The sequence below is a fragment of the Nannobrachium achirus genome (assembly GCF_963921795.1).
Source record: "Nannobrachium achirus genome assembly, chromosome: 4".
In the NCBI taxonomy this organism is placed as follows: domain Eukaryota; kingdom Metazoa; phylum Chordata; class Actinopteri; order Myctophiformes; family Myctophidae; genus Nannobrachium; species Nannobrachium achirus.
Genome location: NC_137813.1, coordinates 67,848,232 through 67,868,199, shown reverse-complemented (window position 1 = coordinate 67,868,199; position 19,968 = coordinate 67,848,232). Strand labels below are relative to the sequence as shown.

The 19,968-nt window shown below is 43.3% G+C and overlaps 1 protein-coding gene across 2 annotated transcripts in view; it reads right to left on the bottom strand.

Moving 5' to 3' along the window:
• aldh3b1 (aldehyde dehydrogenase 3 family, member B1) overlaps positions 1-16,863 on the bottom strand; it is a 34,247-nt gene extending 17,384 nt beyond the window's left edge. The window contains exons 1-6 of one of the 2 annotated variants that reach the window (XM_080723995.1): positions 16,731-16,863; positions 12,011-12,180; positions 9,325-9,435; positions 6,280-6,400; positions 4,945-5,030; positions 468-549 (exon numbers count right to left, since the gene is read on the bottom strand). In XM_080723995.1, coding sequence (XP_080580121.1) covers positions 468-549; positions 4,945-5,030; positions 6,280-6,400; positions 9,325-9,435; positions 12,011-12,172 — 562 coding nt within the window. In that variant the 5' untranslated portion in view covers positions 12,173-12,180; positions 16,731-16,863. Of the gene's footprint in view, positions 1-467; positions 550-4,944; positions 5,031-6,279; positions 6,401-9,324; positions 9,436-12,010; positions 12,181-16,726 lie in introns of both variants that reach the window. The other variant, XM_080723996.1, reaches the window with a different exon arrangement.
• Positions 16,864-19,968: the final 3,105 nt, after the last annotated feature.

Below are 19,968 nucleotides of genomic sequence, written 5' to 3'. Positions count from 1 at the left end.
CGGGAGAGCCGGGGCCGGTACCTATTCGTCCGCCAAGGCAACGCGGAGACCCCACCCCTCATTTCTCACATGGCCCTATTGTAGCGCCACCTTCAGGCCGATTTTTAAAACACATTTTTGGACACTGCTCCTACAGTTTTTGCCCTAAAATCACGAATATCACTACACAGCATGTCTACACTCATGTCATCAACATGGATCAGGAAGATTTTGGAAAAACAAATTTTTGCCCTATTTGTGGAGATAAGCCACCTACGGTCGCTTATCTCCCGATTAGGGAGTCTTACTGGTTAAGCTGCATGTTGACACCTTTTCGTGTTTTCGGGCCTAAAAGTATTGTTCGGGCCAGGCCGAGCCTCGGCCCGCCTAAACTTTCAGGCCCATTGAGAACTCTAGTACCTGTGTAAAAGATGAATGTAGGCGTGTGTGCCTGTGTAGAATATGAATGTCTTCAGGTGAGCGCGTACCTGTGTAGAATATGTGGTCAAACTTATTCTCTAGAAGTGCCTTCGTCTGCTCTGCCCCGCCCGTGACAACTGCATAGCAGTCCTGCAAAAAAAAAGAATCATCGTATTAACAAAATGTGAACACTAATGATAACAGAAATGTGATTCAACAATCAATACAACATGATTTAAAATCATACGAAAGGAAACTTAAAGGAGTAAGTCAACCCCAAAATGATGACTAATCAATTTTTTCTTAGGGATGCAACAAATACAAAAAAATATATATTATTGAACTCAAGTCTCCATGGCATGACTAATCAATAGAAAATAAAAGTCATCTTGGGGGCGAACTACTCCTTTAAAGGTGATACACCATGAAAATTAACTTTTCCTATTTTAAAACCTTTTTTGGGGGTCCCACTAGCACCTTCTATCCTCACAAAGTCCCATTTCAGACCGTTGTGTCTTTCTCTGGTTTTGGGAAGGTGGAGGTTAAAAGCATCCCACGGGTTCTCAAAACAGACTGTCCAGATTTGCTGCCGTTCGTGACGTCATAAACGGCCGTTTTTGAAGAAAATTTTTTTTTCTCAAAAATAAATATTTTTTTTTTGGGGGGGGGGGGGGGGGGGGGGTATGCTCTGGGGGGGGGGGGGGGGGGGAATGCTCTGAGAGCCATTCAAAAATGAGAGGCTCTCTATTCAGCCTCAAACCTTTTGAAAAACGTTTTTGGGACATAAACAATATGACAAATACTTTTTAAATGCATGGTGTATCACCTTTAAGCTAAACGAATGAACATTGGTGGAACAAAAAGTAGCCCACTATCCGTCAACTGAAACAATTTTGAGTGCATCTTGTCTTTCAAAACTGTCCTGGAAAAAGGAGAAGACAAGGGTTGGTAAATGTCAATTTCCATCAAATGGCGGTGTCATTCACTGCAGCAGTTTTTTCCCCTTCTCTTCTTTGTACATAATGTGTTTCGTATTTGTTGATGACATGTGATATTGTGTTAATTTTTTACCCTATGCCAGGAGAATTCAGGTTTTCAGGCCAAGGACCCCTTAGTTGAGAGAGAGACGAAGTAAGGACCCCCACAACCTATTTTTGGCTTCATATTTTGGGCAAACGTGAACTGAACATTCTTTGTTTTCGCTTGATGAACGATATTGTCGAACGCGTTCATTCTGACGCCCGTGAACGGCGTTCGTCGGCCGTTCATGCGGCGGTCCGCGCCTCCGCGGTCGCCTGTCCTCTCGTCTCTTTTTCATTCACATGCTCCAATAGCACGCACTGCACGCAGCTCCTCGCGAACGTTGATATGCGGTGCTGCAGCTGGGTGCTTCATCACATGAAGCACTGTGAATCTCCTCCTCGTTACGTGTCGCAGTCGCAACTCGCAAGCAAAGCCTGACTACTTTGTCGTATGTGTGTTGCACGGCGAAAATAGCTGATCTGCAAGCTCACAACGCGTCGCATCCACGAGACAACGTGAGCTTGTAGATCAGCTATTTTAACGCGGAAACATGTGCGCGAGGTTTAGAAACTGCCTTCAGCCCTTCACAATAAGGGTGCAGGAAGACTGGGCAGTTGGCACCTAAATATTGTGGGCACCTCAATGTTAAGCTGGATGAAATTATTGCTGTGTGTGGTTCCTTATGGGCTGTGTCAATAATTTTGACAAATAATAGCTTGCAGCAACGTCTAAACATATATTTTTTTCTTTTTTTTAACTCATTCTGTGCCGTTTGCGTGATGTCACGCGATAAGTACTCGAGTACTTACAGTGCCGAATGCGTGATGTCGCGCGAAAAGTAATAAATTACTGTAACGTTGAGTACATTACCGAGTAGAATGGCCGGATGTCCGGAGACGAAAATCCGCGCTGATTTGTCATCATCACGGCTCCACGAGCACACAATAGTCATCCCATAACATTGAGGTGGACGGGGGATCTCATCTTTAATGTCCATTATCTCAAAACTACACTTTAGAAGCGAAGATGGAGGCAGATGCTCGCTTATATAACACATGTATAAAAGCTCCAACGCAATCCAGCATGGCACCACGTAAACAACGATCGGTTCCGGCGCACGACCCGATGACGTCAGACCGGAAGTGATCACGCGGTGCACTTCTGGGCCTTCAAAATAAGAGAGTGCAAGTGGACGGAGCCTGCGGGAGGCACTCTGGACATCATTGCGACCGAAAATCGCGGGCACAAAATGAGTTAATAGCCAAAAGTATAAAAATATTATGGTTAAAAAAAGAACTAAAAAGAACTAAGTTAGTTCATTTTGGGGAACCATGAACTTTAGTTCAAAATGTAGAATTATGAACTATGAAATGAACTCGTTCATTTTGAAAGTGAACTTTACCAACACTGACACTAGGGTTCAAGTTGTTAATATAAAAAGGATTGGAAGATTCGGAGGACCCCCTGTAGTAACTCTGAGGACCCCCTAGGGGTCCCGGACCCCCTGTTGAAGACCCCTGCCTTATGCTATTTTTTTCCCTTATCGCATCAGACATTTTTTTCACAGCTCTTTTGTGCATACAACTAGAATGCTGCGCGTCTCAGTCATATGGTGTAAAAGGTGAAGGCACACAAACTGTGTACACATTTCAGGTGCCTCGTGGCTGCATAGGGGTGGTACCTCGTGCCTGACGTGGCAGGCTGGTAGTGTGTGGAATGTACGGAATGGAACAGGCATGTGCACACATAGACATCAAAGGGGGCTCGAGCCCCTGCCCTTTGCAGTTTTTACTATGGTGAAAGAAATGCAAATGCCCCCTATCCATGCCACGACTGAAGGCTGCATTCAAGAGAATTGCCTTGTCCAAACTCTCCTGAACTTGAATGCAGCATCTTATGTTGAAAGAAATTGCCCTGTAGAAATCCATGCTGTTATGCCACATCTCCAGAATTGTCTTGATTATGCCTAGTTCAGTGTGATATCACAGAGCTTGGAGGTCTGCTATTTTCGATATATCCAGCTATTTTCGACATTTCCACCAAAAGGCCCTTTTAGAAATTTCATCCCCTGCCTCTCTAACATTCTCTGCACGTCCCTGGAATGGAATGTATGTCACCTGTTTGTAACTTGACCTGCCTGGGAGCCTTCAAAAGCCAGTCAATCAGGCCCATTTGGTTTGTCTGCCTACACTGCTGCATTCACACTAGCAGAGGCGGAAGCTACAAAACTAACCCAGCGCGCGGTCAGCTACAGCACTGGCTCCCAAACAGTGGGTCGGGACCCGTTTGTGGGTCGCAGACACATTTATAATGGGTCAAAAGTAAATGTAAAAAAAATATATATAAAAAAAAAAAAAGCTAACGTTTCATGCATACAGGTAATTAAAAAATAAAAAATGTTTTTTTTATCAAATAATTTCTTGAGTACATTTAAAATAGAAAACGCTAAGCAATTCCATAAATTAGAAAACAAATGTTTTAGAAGTAGTGAAAATAGCCGATCTACAAGCAAGTATCACTTCAATTTAACCACTTTTACTTTGTAAAATCGCACCTGAGTTGCACTGTACTTGGTGCGACCTTTTTCAGCCTACAGTCTCTTCACCAAGAGACATTTATAAAAGCTATGTTCGATTTGTCCTAATGGAAACAGACTATTCTCTCGAGTTTTCTTAGGAGGAAAGATTGACATACATGTGACCTGAGACAAAAGAGTTTGAGAACCACTGGCAAAGGCGTCACAGGGGGGGAGGGAAGTGGGACTAGGGCCCATGCAAGGGGGAGGGGCCTTCATTATTTTATGCTTTAGCTATTGAAAAATAGCAGATATACAAGCTCGCAGCGCGGCATCTGCTGTTTTTGAAAAGTCGTGAAAATGTGTGCACATCTTTTAAAGCGAACATTTTTAACTCAAATTTTGCTTCTGGGGGGGGGGTCTCTGGAACTAAATATGTTGAGATGGGGGTCAGTGGCCAAGTACATAGGCCTATCATTTTGGGGGTCCTTCACATGAAAAGGTTTGAGCACCACTGACATAGAAACATAAGTTTAGAAAAAATAAAACCTTTGAACGATTTGAAATATTCAAAGACTTGCACAAACGTTCACGATTTTTCAAAAATAGCAGGTGTACAAGCTCGCAGCGCGGCACTCGGTGCCACGCTGTGAGCTTGTATATCTGCTATTTTTCAATAGTTAAAGCACAAAATAATGCGTACTAATGCCTTCCCAGTTTAATGGGTTAAACCCCTTCCCCGCCGTGCTGTGAGCTTGTATATCTGCTATTTTTCAATAGTTAAAGCACAAAATAACGCGTAATAATGCGTTCCCAGTTTAAATGGGTTAAACCCCCTCCCCGTATGAAGAACATTCATGGGGGGCCCGCCGTGAATCCTTGTACCCATGGCCCAGAATTTGGTGCGACACCCCTGCCAAAACCAGCATTTTATGCAGAATCGCCAACTTTACCGATACCAGAATCGGGAAAAGGGCCTAGTATTTAGGAATGACTTCTTACTGTACCTGGTTCATGTATTTAGGGATGAGTTCTGCCACCATGCGCTCGCTGGCCGCGCTGATTTCCGAGGGCTTGATCACCACACAGTTCCCTGATTGGACACATCAACGACCAATCAGTGATAACATTGGTAGGGCTGTCACAATTATTACATAATCGTCTAATAATCGCAATAATTTGACATAATCGCAATTATTTTGGGATAATGTTGAAAAATGATTATATATGTTCAAACATTTAAAATAAATAGAGGAAATAGCAGATCTACAAGCTCTCAACGCGCCGCGATGTAACGCGTTGTGAGCTTGTAGATCGGCTATTTCCACTATGAATGTTCTTTTTAAAGTGTAAAGTTGTAAAATATATCAGTAATTTCTTTGTCTGTTTAGGTTATGTGTCATATCTGACATGTGCAACTTCAAAGACTAAAAGCCAAACAGTAATTGTCAACGACAAAAACACAATTAAATCGCTAATCGCAAAAAAGTGACAATTAATCGTCACGTCATATCGTGACAGCCCTAAACATTGGCCATAAAACATAATACATTGTGTGACACATACAGTGCTAATTAGTTTTAGTGGACTAAATCAGTTCTTCTCAACCTGTGGGTCGGGGGGGTCCCCAAATGATTAACTTGATGTGCGACATTGTTTTCTCACTCAACAGTAAACAAACCGACATAGAGTTTAAGTGTATAGAGGGTATCTCTGTCTCCGGCACGAAATGTGTTAAGTAAAAATATCAATACTGCGAATGCGCCTCTATCCACTCGCGTGCGCGCGATTTTTGCGGGATTTGGCGTACATTTAGTCGAATTTGGGCCAGCTTTAGGCCGGTTTGGGGCTGGTTTGGGTCCACTCCCTCCATTTCGCCGCAATCAGCTATTTTCACATTTTCTGCCTCTAATATTTGACAATAAAAAAAAAGTACTCAAATTTTCACTTTAGAAATGAGTAGATCTCCATCTTTCATTAAGAATTTAACAGATTACAAACTTCTAGTTTGTGGTTTACAGTCTGGTAAATCAAAGAAATATATATCTATATTCAAAATTGTAAAATATGGACTTCGACTGTCATAATCGTGACAGGCTAACAGCCCTATCCACAACTTTCCAACATCCCATTGTGCATTGCACAGAATGTGCAGGCGGCTTCCGGCGCTGCAGCCGAGAGTGATCTACAAGCTCTACAACGGTTGCATCTGCGACACGGCGTGAGCCTGTATGTCTGCTGTTAACCGGAAGTGTCCCACAAATAATGCTACAGTAAATTCTCGCGGAAACAGGTGAATAAGTGAGTGCTTTTTTCCCCCCCAACCACTGGTGGAGGTTTACCTGCGGCGATGGCGGCCACCATGGGCAGCAGCACCAGGTGCAGGGGGTAGTTCCACGCGCCGATGATTAGAACCACGCCCAGCGGCTCTCGTTTGATGAAACAGGTGTCCACCTTCGTGGCCTGAAATGGACACGAACAAAAGTCATGCACAACGGACATTGGCAACCCAGTTCAACAATTAGGGATGTCAGAATTATTACATAATCGTCTAATCGCAATTATTTGACATTATTTTTCATAATTGTCACAACCGTTTCCATGTTAAAAAATGTCATATTTTTCTTTTTAAGTAAAAAAAAATAAAAAATAGTGGAAATAGCATATGTACAAGCTCACAACGTGTCGCATCGCGACACGTTGTGAGCTTGTAGATCGGCTATTTCAAAGCCTAAAAGCCAACAGAAATGTAATTGTCAACGACATTAAATCGTTAATCGCAATTATTTGAGTGCCAATTATTCGTCATGTAAAATGTCCTAATAGTGACAGCCCTATCAACAATAATGTGTTTTGGTTCAGCTGGCATTCATCTTGATTCAACACAAACTGGCATTCTTCTTCTAAGCATGTCAGAACAGACAAATAGATTCTGATGATAATAGACGAACATGCATGGAAAATAAAACAAATCCAATAAAACACCTCAATTCCTACAATTCCAAGCGCTTGTTGGGGGGGGGGGCATCAGCTAGGGCAGTGGTTCTCAACCTTTTCAAGCCGTGACCCCCAAAATGATCATATTTTAACTGGGGACCCCCCACCCTGTGAGAACTAAGAGTTGAGGCATAACACGGTTCTATTGTGAAAATAGCAGATCTACATGTAGATTGTGTATTTTCACGATTTCTGCCTCTAATATTTGACAATTTGGCCAATGTGTAATTGTCACTTTAGAGGCAGTCCTTAAATTGTCACTTTAGAAATGTGCAGATATACACTTAAACTTTATGTTGGTTCGTTTACTGTTGAGAGAAAACAATGTTGCACGTTAAATTAATCATCTGGGGACCCCCCAAAATAAGTTGGGGACCCCCCTGGGGGTCCCGACCCACAGGTTGAGAACCACTGAGATAGGACTATTCACAGGTCACAGCCTGAAAACGGTTGAGCTCCACTGCCGTAGGCTAACTCAGGGGCGTCAATTGGGTATGGCAGGGGTATGCAGCTGCCATACCCTGGCAGGGGGGAAAATAAAAGTTACTTTTAAATATAAATCCATGAATGTCTCTCTGTCCATCTGTTCTGGTTATTATGTTGTTAAATTACAGTAAAATAACTACAAATGCAAAATGTAACAAAATAGTCACTTTAACAAGGTATTATAATTATATTCTCCACACTTGTATTCTCCCCATCTTGACAAAATGGTATATTCCCAGGTTCTGCAGGTCAGCTGCACAGGTGCAATTCATTATTGTTAATTGTGGCACATTTACTAACAAGCCAAGTTTAGCTGCACTTGAACAACCGTTCCAGGCTGCCATATCCAGCCCAAGAAACCATGGAAACCTGTGTAAAAAACTGTCAAAACTTTTTTTTTTTTTTTTTCAGACATTGTGAAAATATCCGATCTACATACTCATGCCGCCTCGCAGCGTGAGGCGTTGTGAGCATGTAGATCTGCTATTTTCACAATAGAACCGTGTTATACAAAATGTAATGCCTCTTTTCCAAGAGGACTCCCATCTTTGCCATACCCTAGCTTCTGCTGAACTTATTTTGACAGAGTCATAACCAACAAAGGGTCAAACTCGTTCTTCTGCTATACCACCAAAATGTGGAAAGCCCTACCCTCCCCTGCCCCTTCTTTGTATATACTTACTGTTTGTTTAGACTAGGGATGTCACTAACGGTTTATCCAGTAACCGGTTAGCCGTCAGCATTAACCGGTTAATTAACGGTTTTTAATTATTATTATTTTTTATATATTTTTTTATTATTATTTTTTTTTAACCCAAAATTATATATATAAGTACACAGAATTAATGTTGGTAGACGAATGGTAGACATTTAGTTATGCTCCTTTGAAAGACAAACAAAAAAGACGGATTTAACAATAAAAATAAATTGTTCTAGGCTTAATCATCAATAAACAAGCATCGCCTGCGCGTTTCAACAAGTGGTCGGCGGCGGTGCCTATTCTGCCTTTCAAACAAACAAGCTCTAGCCTAGGCTGAGCATTTTTATTGAGAACCATTAACATGGCGACGAGTTCTGTTGTGTACAAGTCTGTTGACTCGCGCTGCAGAGAAAACTCTTCCGAGATGAACATGGCAGATCTACAAGCTCACAACGCGTCGCGTTCTGCGACTCACGGCTTGTGATTGAGCATCGCTGTTGCCTCATGTCGCTGCTGTATTTGAGAAAGATACTGTCGTCTACACTCCTTTCCTTTTGAAATGCTCCCAGACCGAAATACCTCTGTTGGCTACGTGTTCTGTTTTGTGTATTCCGACGCTCGTTGTCTGATCCTCCCCGGACCACACTGTGGCACAGACCCCACTGCGTAACACTAAAACAGCTGTCTCTCATTCACTGTTTGATTGGACACGATGTAAGACTACTTACTCTCTTGCGCCTCCCAGAGTCTGTTTGACAAAATCACATCTCCATAGCCAAAAACACTATGCAGGTCCAGGAAAATGCGATCATATTATTATGAAAATTAACCGTGAAACCGTTAAGCATGACCGGTTATTTCTTAACGGTCGGCTAACCGGTTAACCGGTTAACCGCTGACATCCCTAGTTTAGACTTACTGTTTTCTTTTTTTTTGTTCTTTCATTTTATTTTATTTACATATCTACTGCATAGTACTGTGTTCTATTCGTCTGTCATGCAATGTCATATGAGATACTTAAATGGTTTCCTGTGGAAATAAGCTTAGTCTTTTCTAGGATCTCCTTTTAGTAGACCTTGTACCAGTGAACTGTACCGTCATGAAACTGTACCTTTTCCTATGCAAACTTCTAATAAAGTCTTCAATCAATCAATCAATCAAAGACGCCACTGGGCTAACTGTTAAAAGAGGAACCTCAACGTACAAGGTTGGTGGCTGCGGATTCGGGCTCCATCCAGCTCTTGAGGTTGTCCATGGCGCAGTAGATGTCGTTCGCCACGATGTCGAGCTCGGACAGCACCGCCTCGAACTTGGCCTGGCGGGTCAAAACGGAAGAGAAAAGTGTGGGGAGGGAAGGGGGGTTATTCATTAATTATTGAGTCACACTAGGACATTCACGAATAGTGATTTTTAGTGTTCGAATTATTCGACCACAAAGTATTCGAATAGTCGAATATTCGACAGGACTGGCCAAACTGTCAAATATTAAGTAAGCAAGAGGCGAACATTGTGAAAATAGCAGATCTACATGCTCACAACGCCTCGCGTTGCGAGGCGTTGTGAGCATGTAGATCAGCTATTTTCACAATATTTATCTGTGGAACCGAGTCACATTAATACCTACAATTCCAAGTGCTTGTCAGGGTGGGGGTCCCCAGTTCAAATGTGTTTATTTTGGGGGTCAAGGCCTAAAAGGGTTTGAGAACCCAAGCCAAAGGGCTCCGTAAGTCCCGCGAGAGACGAGTTTTCAGCGGTGGATGAAATAAATCAGTGGATGTAAAAAACGATGGATCCAGACTCTAGACCATACATGGGCAACTGGCGGCCCCCACCTTCACTTAACGCGGCCCTCAGGTTAAAGGTGTATTCAGTCATAATGAAAGTGGCCTTACAGAGTGGAAATGTGTAGTTTTTTATAGATTTTTTACACCATGTTCTCGTTTTGATCATTAGACCCAATCTGAATATCGGTAGGCCTACATCTCCAGCTGCAGGATATGTATGATGCTGATTTACTACGAGACTGTATGGCATTTTATGAGTTCAGTAGTTTACAATCTAGGCATTTAGCAGACGTTCTTAATTCAGAGCGACTGTGGTTCTCAAAACTTTTATTTTGACCATCATAACTAAACATCATAACTACAGCCATACTCTACCCTGATTGGTCAAGGACTGGCTGGCTACCTCTGAAAACCGAATCTAGCTATGCTCGTAACACGGGCCATGGTGGAAGTCCTTATATGGTCAGCACACATTCTAGTGAGGAGAATGATTGGAAAATGTACCAATTATATTTTTATTTAAATGAAATACAATCACTGAATATACCTTTAATATTGGAATACTGATATATTATTGATTTCAGCTGTTGCAATTCCAAACATGACCTGCTTTAATTCTGTCTATATTAGTAGCTTAATAAATAGTATAGTAGTATTAAAACGTATTTCTTTTATGTCCAATGTAGGTATGTGTATTTAGATTCATAAAGTTAACATGAGTATATCTAAATGTGTTTGAAATTAAATCAAAATGTTACATTTCAGGATTCCAATTCAAACATAACAAAAACAAATCAGGATTCCAATTCAAAAGAAGCTAATATAGCCGATCTACAAGCTCAAAACGCATCGCAATCTGCTATTTTTGCTTCTTTTGTTATGAGATACTAGAAAGTGACAAAGTAGGACGTAGCAATATGCAATGTGGCCCACTGGAGTGAAGGTGAACATATGGACGGGTTTCTGGTCCACGTTACACTGATAAGAACTAGATGCGTGCGCAGGTCGGTACCAAAATTAGCCAATGAAACCAGCGCTCCCCAAAACAACAGGTTTGGGGATTGGTGGGAATTGATTACATGATACAGTCACCTGTGCATTTAGTCTCAATGTTTGTGAACAAGAAACGGGTCTATAGTGGCCCTCGCCATCATCAAAGTTGCCCACCCCTGCTCTAGACATTACATGCTACAGGCATGCAACTTTTCGAACGAGATACAATAACCAGATTAACAATTCAATGCAGCGGTCCTGTATGGAGCCCTGGTCGGGTAGGACATGCGATCCAAAATGGAATATATTGCTTCTTTTGAAAATAACAACTGCTGACGCCTGGACCATCATTTTGATGACCAGAAAGACACTTTAAAAAAAGGTAGGAGACATCTTCTCCGTATCGTTTGAGATCGTTTGAGAATGATGGGAGGAGAGGGGGACCCAATTCATTTTCTATCTAAGTCACGTGGTTTCATGTCGTTGCCGTGTCTCTTGCTCAACCGAAGGCTGTCTTTTGGCCAAGAGATTTGCAAGAGACAAAAAACCACGTGACCTCCATTGAGAATGAATTGGACCCACCCTTCCGCCCCTCATTCTCAGACGACACGGACACGATAGCTGTCGCAAATGTTTGTACGCCGCCTGAGAGCTCCGGCTTGTCCACTGTGTGTTGTTCCTACTAGGGATGGGACGATATGAAAATTTCATATCACGATTATTGTGACAAAAGAAATTGCGATTTACGATATTATCAGCATAATCAAAATCCATTATCCTGGGGCGGAATATTTGCCAAAAAAACTAGCCAATCTACAAGCTCACAACGCGTCGCGGCGCGTTGTGAGCTTGTAGATCGGCTAGTTTTTTGGCAAAGACATTTGATAGAGAGTGAAAAAGAGACTGTATCAAGTAGGCCTACATATATTATAAGTACCTTTCACCAATTATACAGGGTTTAAGTGGTACCGGATATGCAGCTTGGCAAATAAAAGGTGAATTGATCCCAGTGCATGACGGAGGACAAAATATCACGATAAATTAAATCTCTGCGAGAATCTCCAGTGTTTTTTTTATCACGATATCGCGTATCTTTCCATCCCTAGTTCCTACCTTGGCCAGGTCTTTGTGCAGGGCGTCGAGCAGCTGCGTCTCGTTCTCCTTGATCAGAGACAACAGGTTCTGCAGCTGTGTCCGCCGGAACTGCTCCGGCGCCGTGACCCCAGAACGAAACGCCGCCCGCAGCCTCTCCATCACCTCACCCTGGGATGCCATCTTTGAACCTGATGAGCATGGCACACACACACACACACACACACACACATTATTACCTATCATCTTTATATACTGTATATCAGGGGTCTTCAACAGGGGGTCCTCAGAGTTACTACAGGGGGTCCTCCAAATCTTTGAGTGATAGAAACCTTTTTTTTATATTAACCACCTGAACCCAAGCGTCCATGTTCTGAGAAAAATAGCAAATCTACAAGCTCACAACGCCTCGCGCCGCGAGGCGTTGTGAGCTTGTAGATCGGCTATTTTCGGCGAAGAGGTTTGGTGTAGAGGGGGGAAAAGAGCAGACCAAGTACAGAGTGAAAGGTCAAGTTTATTAAGTATTGACAGTTCAAGTGAATAAGTAAACATCTGAAAACACAAATTGACGTGACGTGAATCCAAAATACACTGATGATTGTGCTGTGACTGTCAAACGATGGAACTATATGGAATCAATGGAAAGGTTGTGGGGGTCCCAGCTTCATCTCTCTCTCAACTAAGGGGTCCTTGGCCTGGAAACGTGGAAAACCACTGTTGTGTATATATGTGTGTATATATATATATATATATATATATACACACACACACACAGTATATAGCGTGCCGTTTGCAGACCTTCACAGCTGACTCACTGACTTAGTAAATAAAAAGGTGGAAACGATGATGACGTTTTAACCAAAGAACCAGGTTTTAAAGGAGTAGTCCTAACCTGAAATGATTTTCTCTCTATTGATTACTCACGCCATGGAGACTTGAGTTCAATAATATTGTTTGTATTTGCTGCATTCCTAAGAAAGAAAAATATTATATTAAATTTATCCGCCATTGATTCCGAATGGGGACCCAAATGCATTTGGGTCCCCAATCCGGAATCAATGTAAGTAAATTTATAGTAATCAAATTACTGTCTTAGGAATGCGACAAAAAACTAAAACAATATTATTGAACTCTCCATGGCGTGAGTAATCAATAGAAAAAAGGTCATTGTGGGGGTGAACTACTCCTTTAATGCCCTTTCAATACAGCAGGGGTGGGGGGCCAAATGCGGCCCGAGGACATATTTATACGGCCCGCGGCTTCATTCCTAAATTGTATTATTAGTGGCCCGCCAGCACTGTCAAACAAGAATATTTCTCTCTTTAAAGTGTTTGAAAAGTGTTGAATAATATAGATTCTTCTCTTCTAGGGGTACCTGGCACCAAACAATTTCAGATGGGGGGGTTGGGGGGGTTGGGGGGGGTCCGTGGCCAAATTGGTGTCCTTGGTACACACACACACACACACACACACACACACACACGCAAATTGCAACACTAGATTACCAGTAAAGGGGAACACACACTGGACGCGGAGGCGGCGCGGAGGCGGCGCGGAGGCGGCGCGGAGGCGGCGCGGAGGCGGCGCGGAGGCGCCGCGTCAAAACATACGGCCCCGTTATTTTCAATGAACTGACCCACACCGGCGGTGTCAGACGCGCGCAGTCGCGGCTCTGGCGCCTCGCCTGCCGCGCCGATACGCCACTGTTCTATTTTTCCAGCGTTGCCGCGCGTTGAACATGTTCTCCCATGGTTCTCCCCACCGGGGAAATGGATGTGCTGTGTGGCAGCCTATGGTGGCAGCGCGCCGCATCCAGTTGGGGTTACCGTGCGGCACTTCATGTGCGTCGATACCGCGACGCGACGCTGCGCAGCCGTTCGCGTCCAGTGTGTGCTCCGCTTAAGACTCCCTAATCGGGAGATAAGCGACCGTCAGGTCGCAGCGTGATTTTAGGGCAAAATGTGTAGGAGCAGTGTACAAAAATGTGTTTGAAAAAATCGGCCAGATGGTGGCGCTAGATGGGATGTTGATGACATGAGTGTAGACATACTGTGTACCGATTTGCGTGATTTTAGGGCAAAATCTGTTGGGGTTAGTGTCCAAAAATGTGTTTGAAAAAATCGGCCTGATGGTGGCGCTACATGGGACAGATCAATGTTGATGGCATGAGTGTAGACATACTGTGTACCGATTTGCGTGATTTTAGGGCAAAATCTGTAGGAGCAGTGTCAAGAAATGTGTTTGAAAAAATGGGACTGATGGTGGCGCTATATGGGACAGATTCATGTGAACAGCCCCGTTAGGGTGGTCATTTGGTCATTTTTGCACTTTTTGGTGGCGGCGGAAGACGGTCCCTGGGGGTCCCTGGAGCTCCGGGGGTCCCTGGAGGTTATGGAGGTTGTGGATTGGCAGGCAAGGAGTGTGTGTACAAGGTTTGGCATGGATTGGGGCAACGGTGGCGGAGATATGAGTTGGGGAAAAGTGTGACGTGACTACAGACTGACAGACTGACTGACAGACAGCCGGTGGAGGTTTTGGTAGTAACTGCGACCTGACGGTCGCAATTATTTTTTTAATCTGATGAATAGGGTTGCAATACCTCCCATAGGAGCAATGCATCAAAACGGTTTTATCTGATTGTAGCCTATTAAACAATGTCAGACTCACCAATATTGCGGCTCTATGGAAAACTTGAATTATGCTGTTGAACTTTGGAAGCGCTTGTCTTCAATACCGCAACGTCCTGCTGGCTGCTGCCTCCTGCATTATGTCACATTTTAGATACACAGGACCGTTGAGTGATTTCCCACGAGCGCTTCCAAACTCCAATACTTTACATGAACTGAATTTCTTGACAGAAAGTAACCTCGCCTCGACAGAAAGTAACTCATAACATGTCTACGGTGGACTTTTTTTTTCTGAAACAAACACTTTGCAGATAGAAAGATAATAATTCAAGTTTTCCATAGCCTAGCAATATTGGTAGTGGCGGAAAAAAATACCTCTGGGAACTCAGATTGCAATATTGCCGAGTCTGGCGTTGTTTAATAGCTTACGATCACATAGCCAAAAAAAAGAAAAATAAATTTAAAACTAGAAGCAGTGCTCTTCCAAGCACAGGTCTCCACCAGGCCGTGCGTCCTGGTGGTGCTACTGTATAATAGGCCAATGTAAAAAGGGTGGCATATGTTCTTCACCTTAGATCTTTCATGGCAATCGGACGCTGCATGCATGATTTCAAGCATTGTGTTCCAAAAATGTGTTTTGCTAAAGTCTACCTGCTGGTGGCGCTATAACAGGACAATGTTAAAAAGGTAGCATTTGTTCCTTGACCTAGTGGGAATATGTGTGGCAAATGTCACGGTAATCGCAAGCTGCGTTGATGATTTGAGGCATTTTGTTCAAAAACGGAGCAATCCTGCAAACTTTGGAAGCTAATATTAGCCAATCAGGAAGGAATGTGAAATATCAGACGGATCGGACTTGATCACATGACTATAGAGATACTGTGTACCGATTTGCATGATTTTTGGATAAAATCTCAAGGAGTAATATCCAACAATGTGTTTTACATAAGTCGGCCCAAAGGTGGCGCTATAAAAGGCTGATGTGAAAAATGCAGGGCAAAGGTTTATCCTTAGCCTCTAGGGAGTGCGCTTACAAAGTTTGAAACTGATCGGTGGAGTTATAGGTAAAACCACAAATCGGGCTGTTATAGCGCCACCATGAGGCTGATTAAAAAGAAAATAAGTGGCATTTCTTCCTTGGCCTAGTGGGAACGTGTGTGCGCGATTTCATGATAATTGCACTTTGCGTTTGTGATTTGAGGCATTTTGTTCAAAACGGCTCAATCCCACAAACTTTGGAAGCCAATCTTAGCCAATCAGGATGGAATATGCAAAATCGGACAGATCCGTGTCGATCACATGACTGTCGAGATATTGCTTACCGATTTGTAGGATTTTTGGACAAAATCTGTAAGAGTAGTGCACAGAAATGTGTTTAGCAAACATCGGCCACTAGTTGGCGCTAGAAAAGGCCCATTTGAAAAATTTAGGGCAGAGGTTCTAGATTGGCATCCAGGGAATGCGTGTGCTCACTTTGGCAGCGACCGGGCCAACGGCGACTGAGATTTGGCGCTCACAAACTGCGAGGACGCACGGACGCACAGACGGACGCACGGACGGACACACGGACGGACACACGGACGGAGGGGAAAACATACTCTCCCTCAGCCTTCGGCTGGTGGAGACAAAAATCTAGTGTTGCAATTGAACTCCATTTCAATTTGGACTCTCCTGCTTACATTGCTGTCAAACTGACAGGCAAAAAAGTCTGACAGCAGTAAGCTATCACTTTTAAATCTGCTGTCACCTGGCACTGCCTTACGAATGGTGCAATCATTTCGTTTCTCCTTTTAGACGCTTTCTAAGTCAACGCTTCTGTTAAACACAGCATTGTTGAACATCTTATCCAACGTTTTGTTCTGAGTCTAATCAAATGGCAGTAGGAACCTACTGCGCGGCTCAAATGCCGAATAAATAATGGACTTTGATACGAAAACAGTTGAAAATCAGATCACTGATCCAAGGAGGATGAAGCTGGGGAATTGACGGGGACTGATCTCTCGCTGAAGGCAAGCAAGTGCACCACCACGCCAAACGACCCTAAAAAGTAAAATGACAACAAAAGTGTTTCTCCGTGGAATAAGAGCGTATACTTGTCTAAATGAATAACTGACCTGTCTGTGTGTTGGGTCGGGTGATCCGTCTTGTGTCCGATGGCCTCTGGTCTGGAACAGAACAGGGAAATAAATAAATGTCCGTGCGTTGGCGAAGAAGCCTTTTTATCAGAGCCCTGCCTCCTCCTCTGCTCTGCCGCTGCCGTTTCGCAGACACACTGGACTGGAATGGAGTGGGAAGCCTGCTGATCCGGTCCGGATCTGAACATGGCACTGCAGCGGATACGGAAACGTAACCGGAGGGCGGGCTCCTATCAGGTTTTTTCCAAAGAGGACGTTGAATGAGATGGGGAGATAGAAACAAAACAAAAGCCAGGGGTGGAAAAATTAGGCTACTCAAGTCTTTTAGTTCTCAAGAAAAAGTATCAATATAGTCCTACTGCAATTTAGAAATACTCTGTTACAAGTAAAACTTTAACATTTACTTGAGTAAAAAGTAGCCTAGGCTAGAAAAGTATTGGCATAAAAACTTAAAGTAGGCTACAAAAAGTAGAACGTTGAATGACTACTCATAATCCAGAATGTCCCATTTCAAGTTTCTAAATGTATAGAAATCCTTTGAAAATAGCCGATCTACCTAGGGTTGCCACCTTTCAGAAATTGAAATAAGGAACACCTCTTCCAGGCACGCGGTGCGTGCGTTCCGTGCGCGTGGCACAGCTGCCAGCCAGCGAAAAAATGCAGTCCCAAACCCATGAAATGCATAGAATAGTTATAACTATAACACACAACATGGTATAACCTATATTGTTTTGCAGCAGTTTGAAGTGACCAATTGTTTCTAAAATATGAATAAGTTAATTTTGTATGAAATAAAGCAATGTATGAATGATTTGAACCTGGCTCTTGGGTCACTTGGTGGTCAGTAAAGAGAAGGTAGTCAAGAAACCATTAAGTCATATACTTAAAGTTTAAAGTGCTTTATTAGCAACGAAGATTAAACATTTTTTACTTTAGGCTGAATAGGCTTCACTAGCCTGAACCTGAGCATAGCCTAGTTTAAAGTGCTTTATTAGCAATGAACATTGAACATTTTTACTTTAGGCTGAATAGGCTTCACTAGCCTAAACCTGAGCATAGCCTATTTTATGAACATTGAACATTTTTACTTTAGGCTGAATAGGCTTCACTAGCCTAAACCTGAGCATAGCCTATTTTATAAAGTGTCTACTGTCTACAATCTACTGTCTTGACACTCGAACCAAAATTGTTCTATAGATCATAATCTACAAATTGGAAGTGAAAAATAAACTTTAACACAAATTTAAAATGAAAACCAACTAGAAGCAGTGCTCTTCCGAGCACAGGTCTCCACCAGGCCGTGCGTCCTGCATGGTGCTACTGTATAATAGGCCAATGTAAAAAGGGTGTTCTTCAACTTAGATCTTTCATGGCAATCTGATGCTGCATGCATGATTTGAAGCAATGATTGTGTTCCAAAAATGTGTTTTGCTAAAGTCTACCTGCTGGTGGCGCTATAACAGGCCAATGTGAAAAAGGTAGCATTTGTTCCTTGACCTAGTGGGAATATGTGTGGCAAATTTCACGGTAATCGCAAGCTGCGTTGATGATTTGAGGCATTTTGTTCAAAAACGGAGCAATCCTGCAAGCTTTGGAAGCCAATCAGGATGGAATATGAAATACAGACGGATCGGACTTGATCACATGACTATAGAGATACTGTGTACCGATTTGCGTGATCTTTGGATAAAATCTCAAGGAGTAATATCCAAAAATGTGTTTAACATAAGTCGGCCCAAAGGTGGCGCTATAAAAGGCTGATGTGAAAAATGCAGGGCAAAGGTTTATCCTTAGCCTCTAGGGAATGCGCTTACAAAGTTTGAAACTGATCGATGGAGTTATAGGTAAAACCACAAATCGGCCTGTTATAGCGCCACCATGAGGCTGATTTCAAAAATTGTAAGTGGCATTTCTTCTTCGACCTAGTGGGAACATTTGTGCGCGATTTCATGATAATTGCACTTTGCGTTTGGGATTTGAGGCATTTTGTTCCAAACGGCTCAATCCTACAAACTTTGGAAGCCAATCTTAGCCAATCAGGATGGAATATGAAAAATCGGACAGATCCGTGTCGATCACATGACTGTCGAGATACTTCCTACCGATTTGTAGGATTTTTGGACAAAATCTGTAAGAGTAGTGCACAGAAATGTGTCTTGCGAACATCGGCCACTAGGTGGCGCTAGAAAAAGCCCATTTGAAAAATTTAGGGCAGAGGTTCTAGATTGGCATCCAGGGAATGTGTGTGGTCACTTTGGCAGCGACCGGGCCAACGGCGACTGAGATTAGCTGCACACAAACTGCGAGGATGCACGGACGGACGCACGGACGGACGGACACACGGACGGACGGAGGGGAAAACATACTCTCCCCCATGCCTTCGGCTGGTGGAGACAAAAATTACATGTACACTACACGGAACCCCACTATAGGCAGAGCGTAGAGCGCACCACAGCCTCAGCGACTGCGAGCCGCCTCACAGAAGGTCCTTCGTGCCTCTCCCTCCTTTTGCTGTCTTTTCCTGTGTTTTATTTCATTCAATATTGTTGTCTCCACCAGCCGAAGGCATGGGGGAGAGGTATGTTTTCCCCTCCGTCCGTCCGTGTGTCCGTCCGTGCGTGCGTCCGTCCGTCCGTCTGTCCGTGCGTGCGTCCTCGCAGTTTTGTGAGCACCTAATCTCAGTCGCCGTTGGCACGGTCGCTGCCAAAGTCAACACACACATTCCCTGGATGCCAATCTAGAACCTCTGCCCTAAATTTTTCAAATGGGCCTTTTCTAGCGCCACCTAGTGGCCGATATTCGCAAAACACATTTCTGTGCACTACTCTTACAGATTTTGGCCAAAAATCCTACAAATCGGTAGGCAGTATCTCGACAGTCATGTGATCAACACTGATCTGTCCGATTTTGCATATTCCAACCTGATTGGCTTAGATTGGCTTCCAAAGTTTATAGGATTGAGCTGTTTTGAACAAAATACCTCAAATCACAAACGCAAAGTGCAATTATCATGAAATCGCGCACACACGTTCCTACTAGGCCGAGGAAGAAATGCCACTTAAATCTTTTTAAATCAGCCTCATGGTGGCGCTATAACAGGCCGATTTGTGGTTTTATCTATAACTCCACTGATCAGTTTCAAACGTTGTAAGTGCACTCCTTAGAGGCTAAGGATAAACCTTTGCCCTGCATTTTTCACATCAGCCTTTTATAGCGC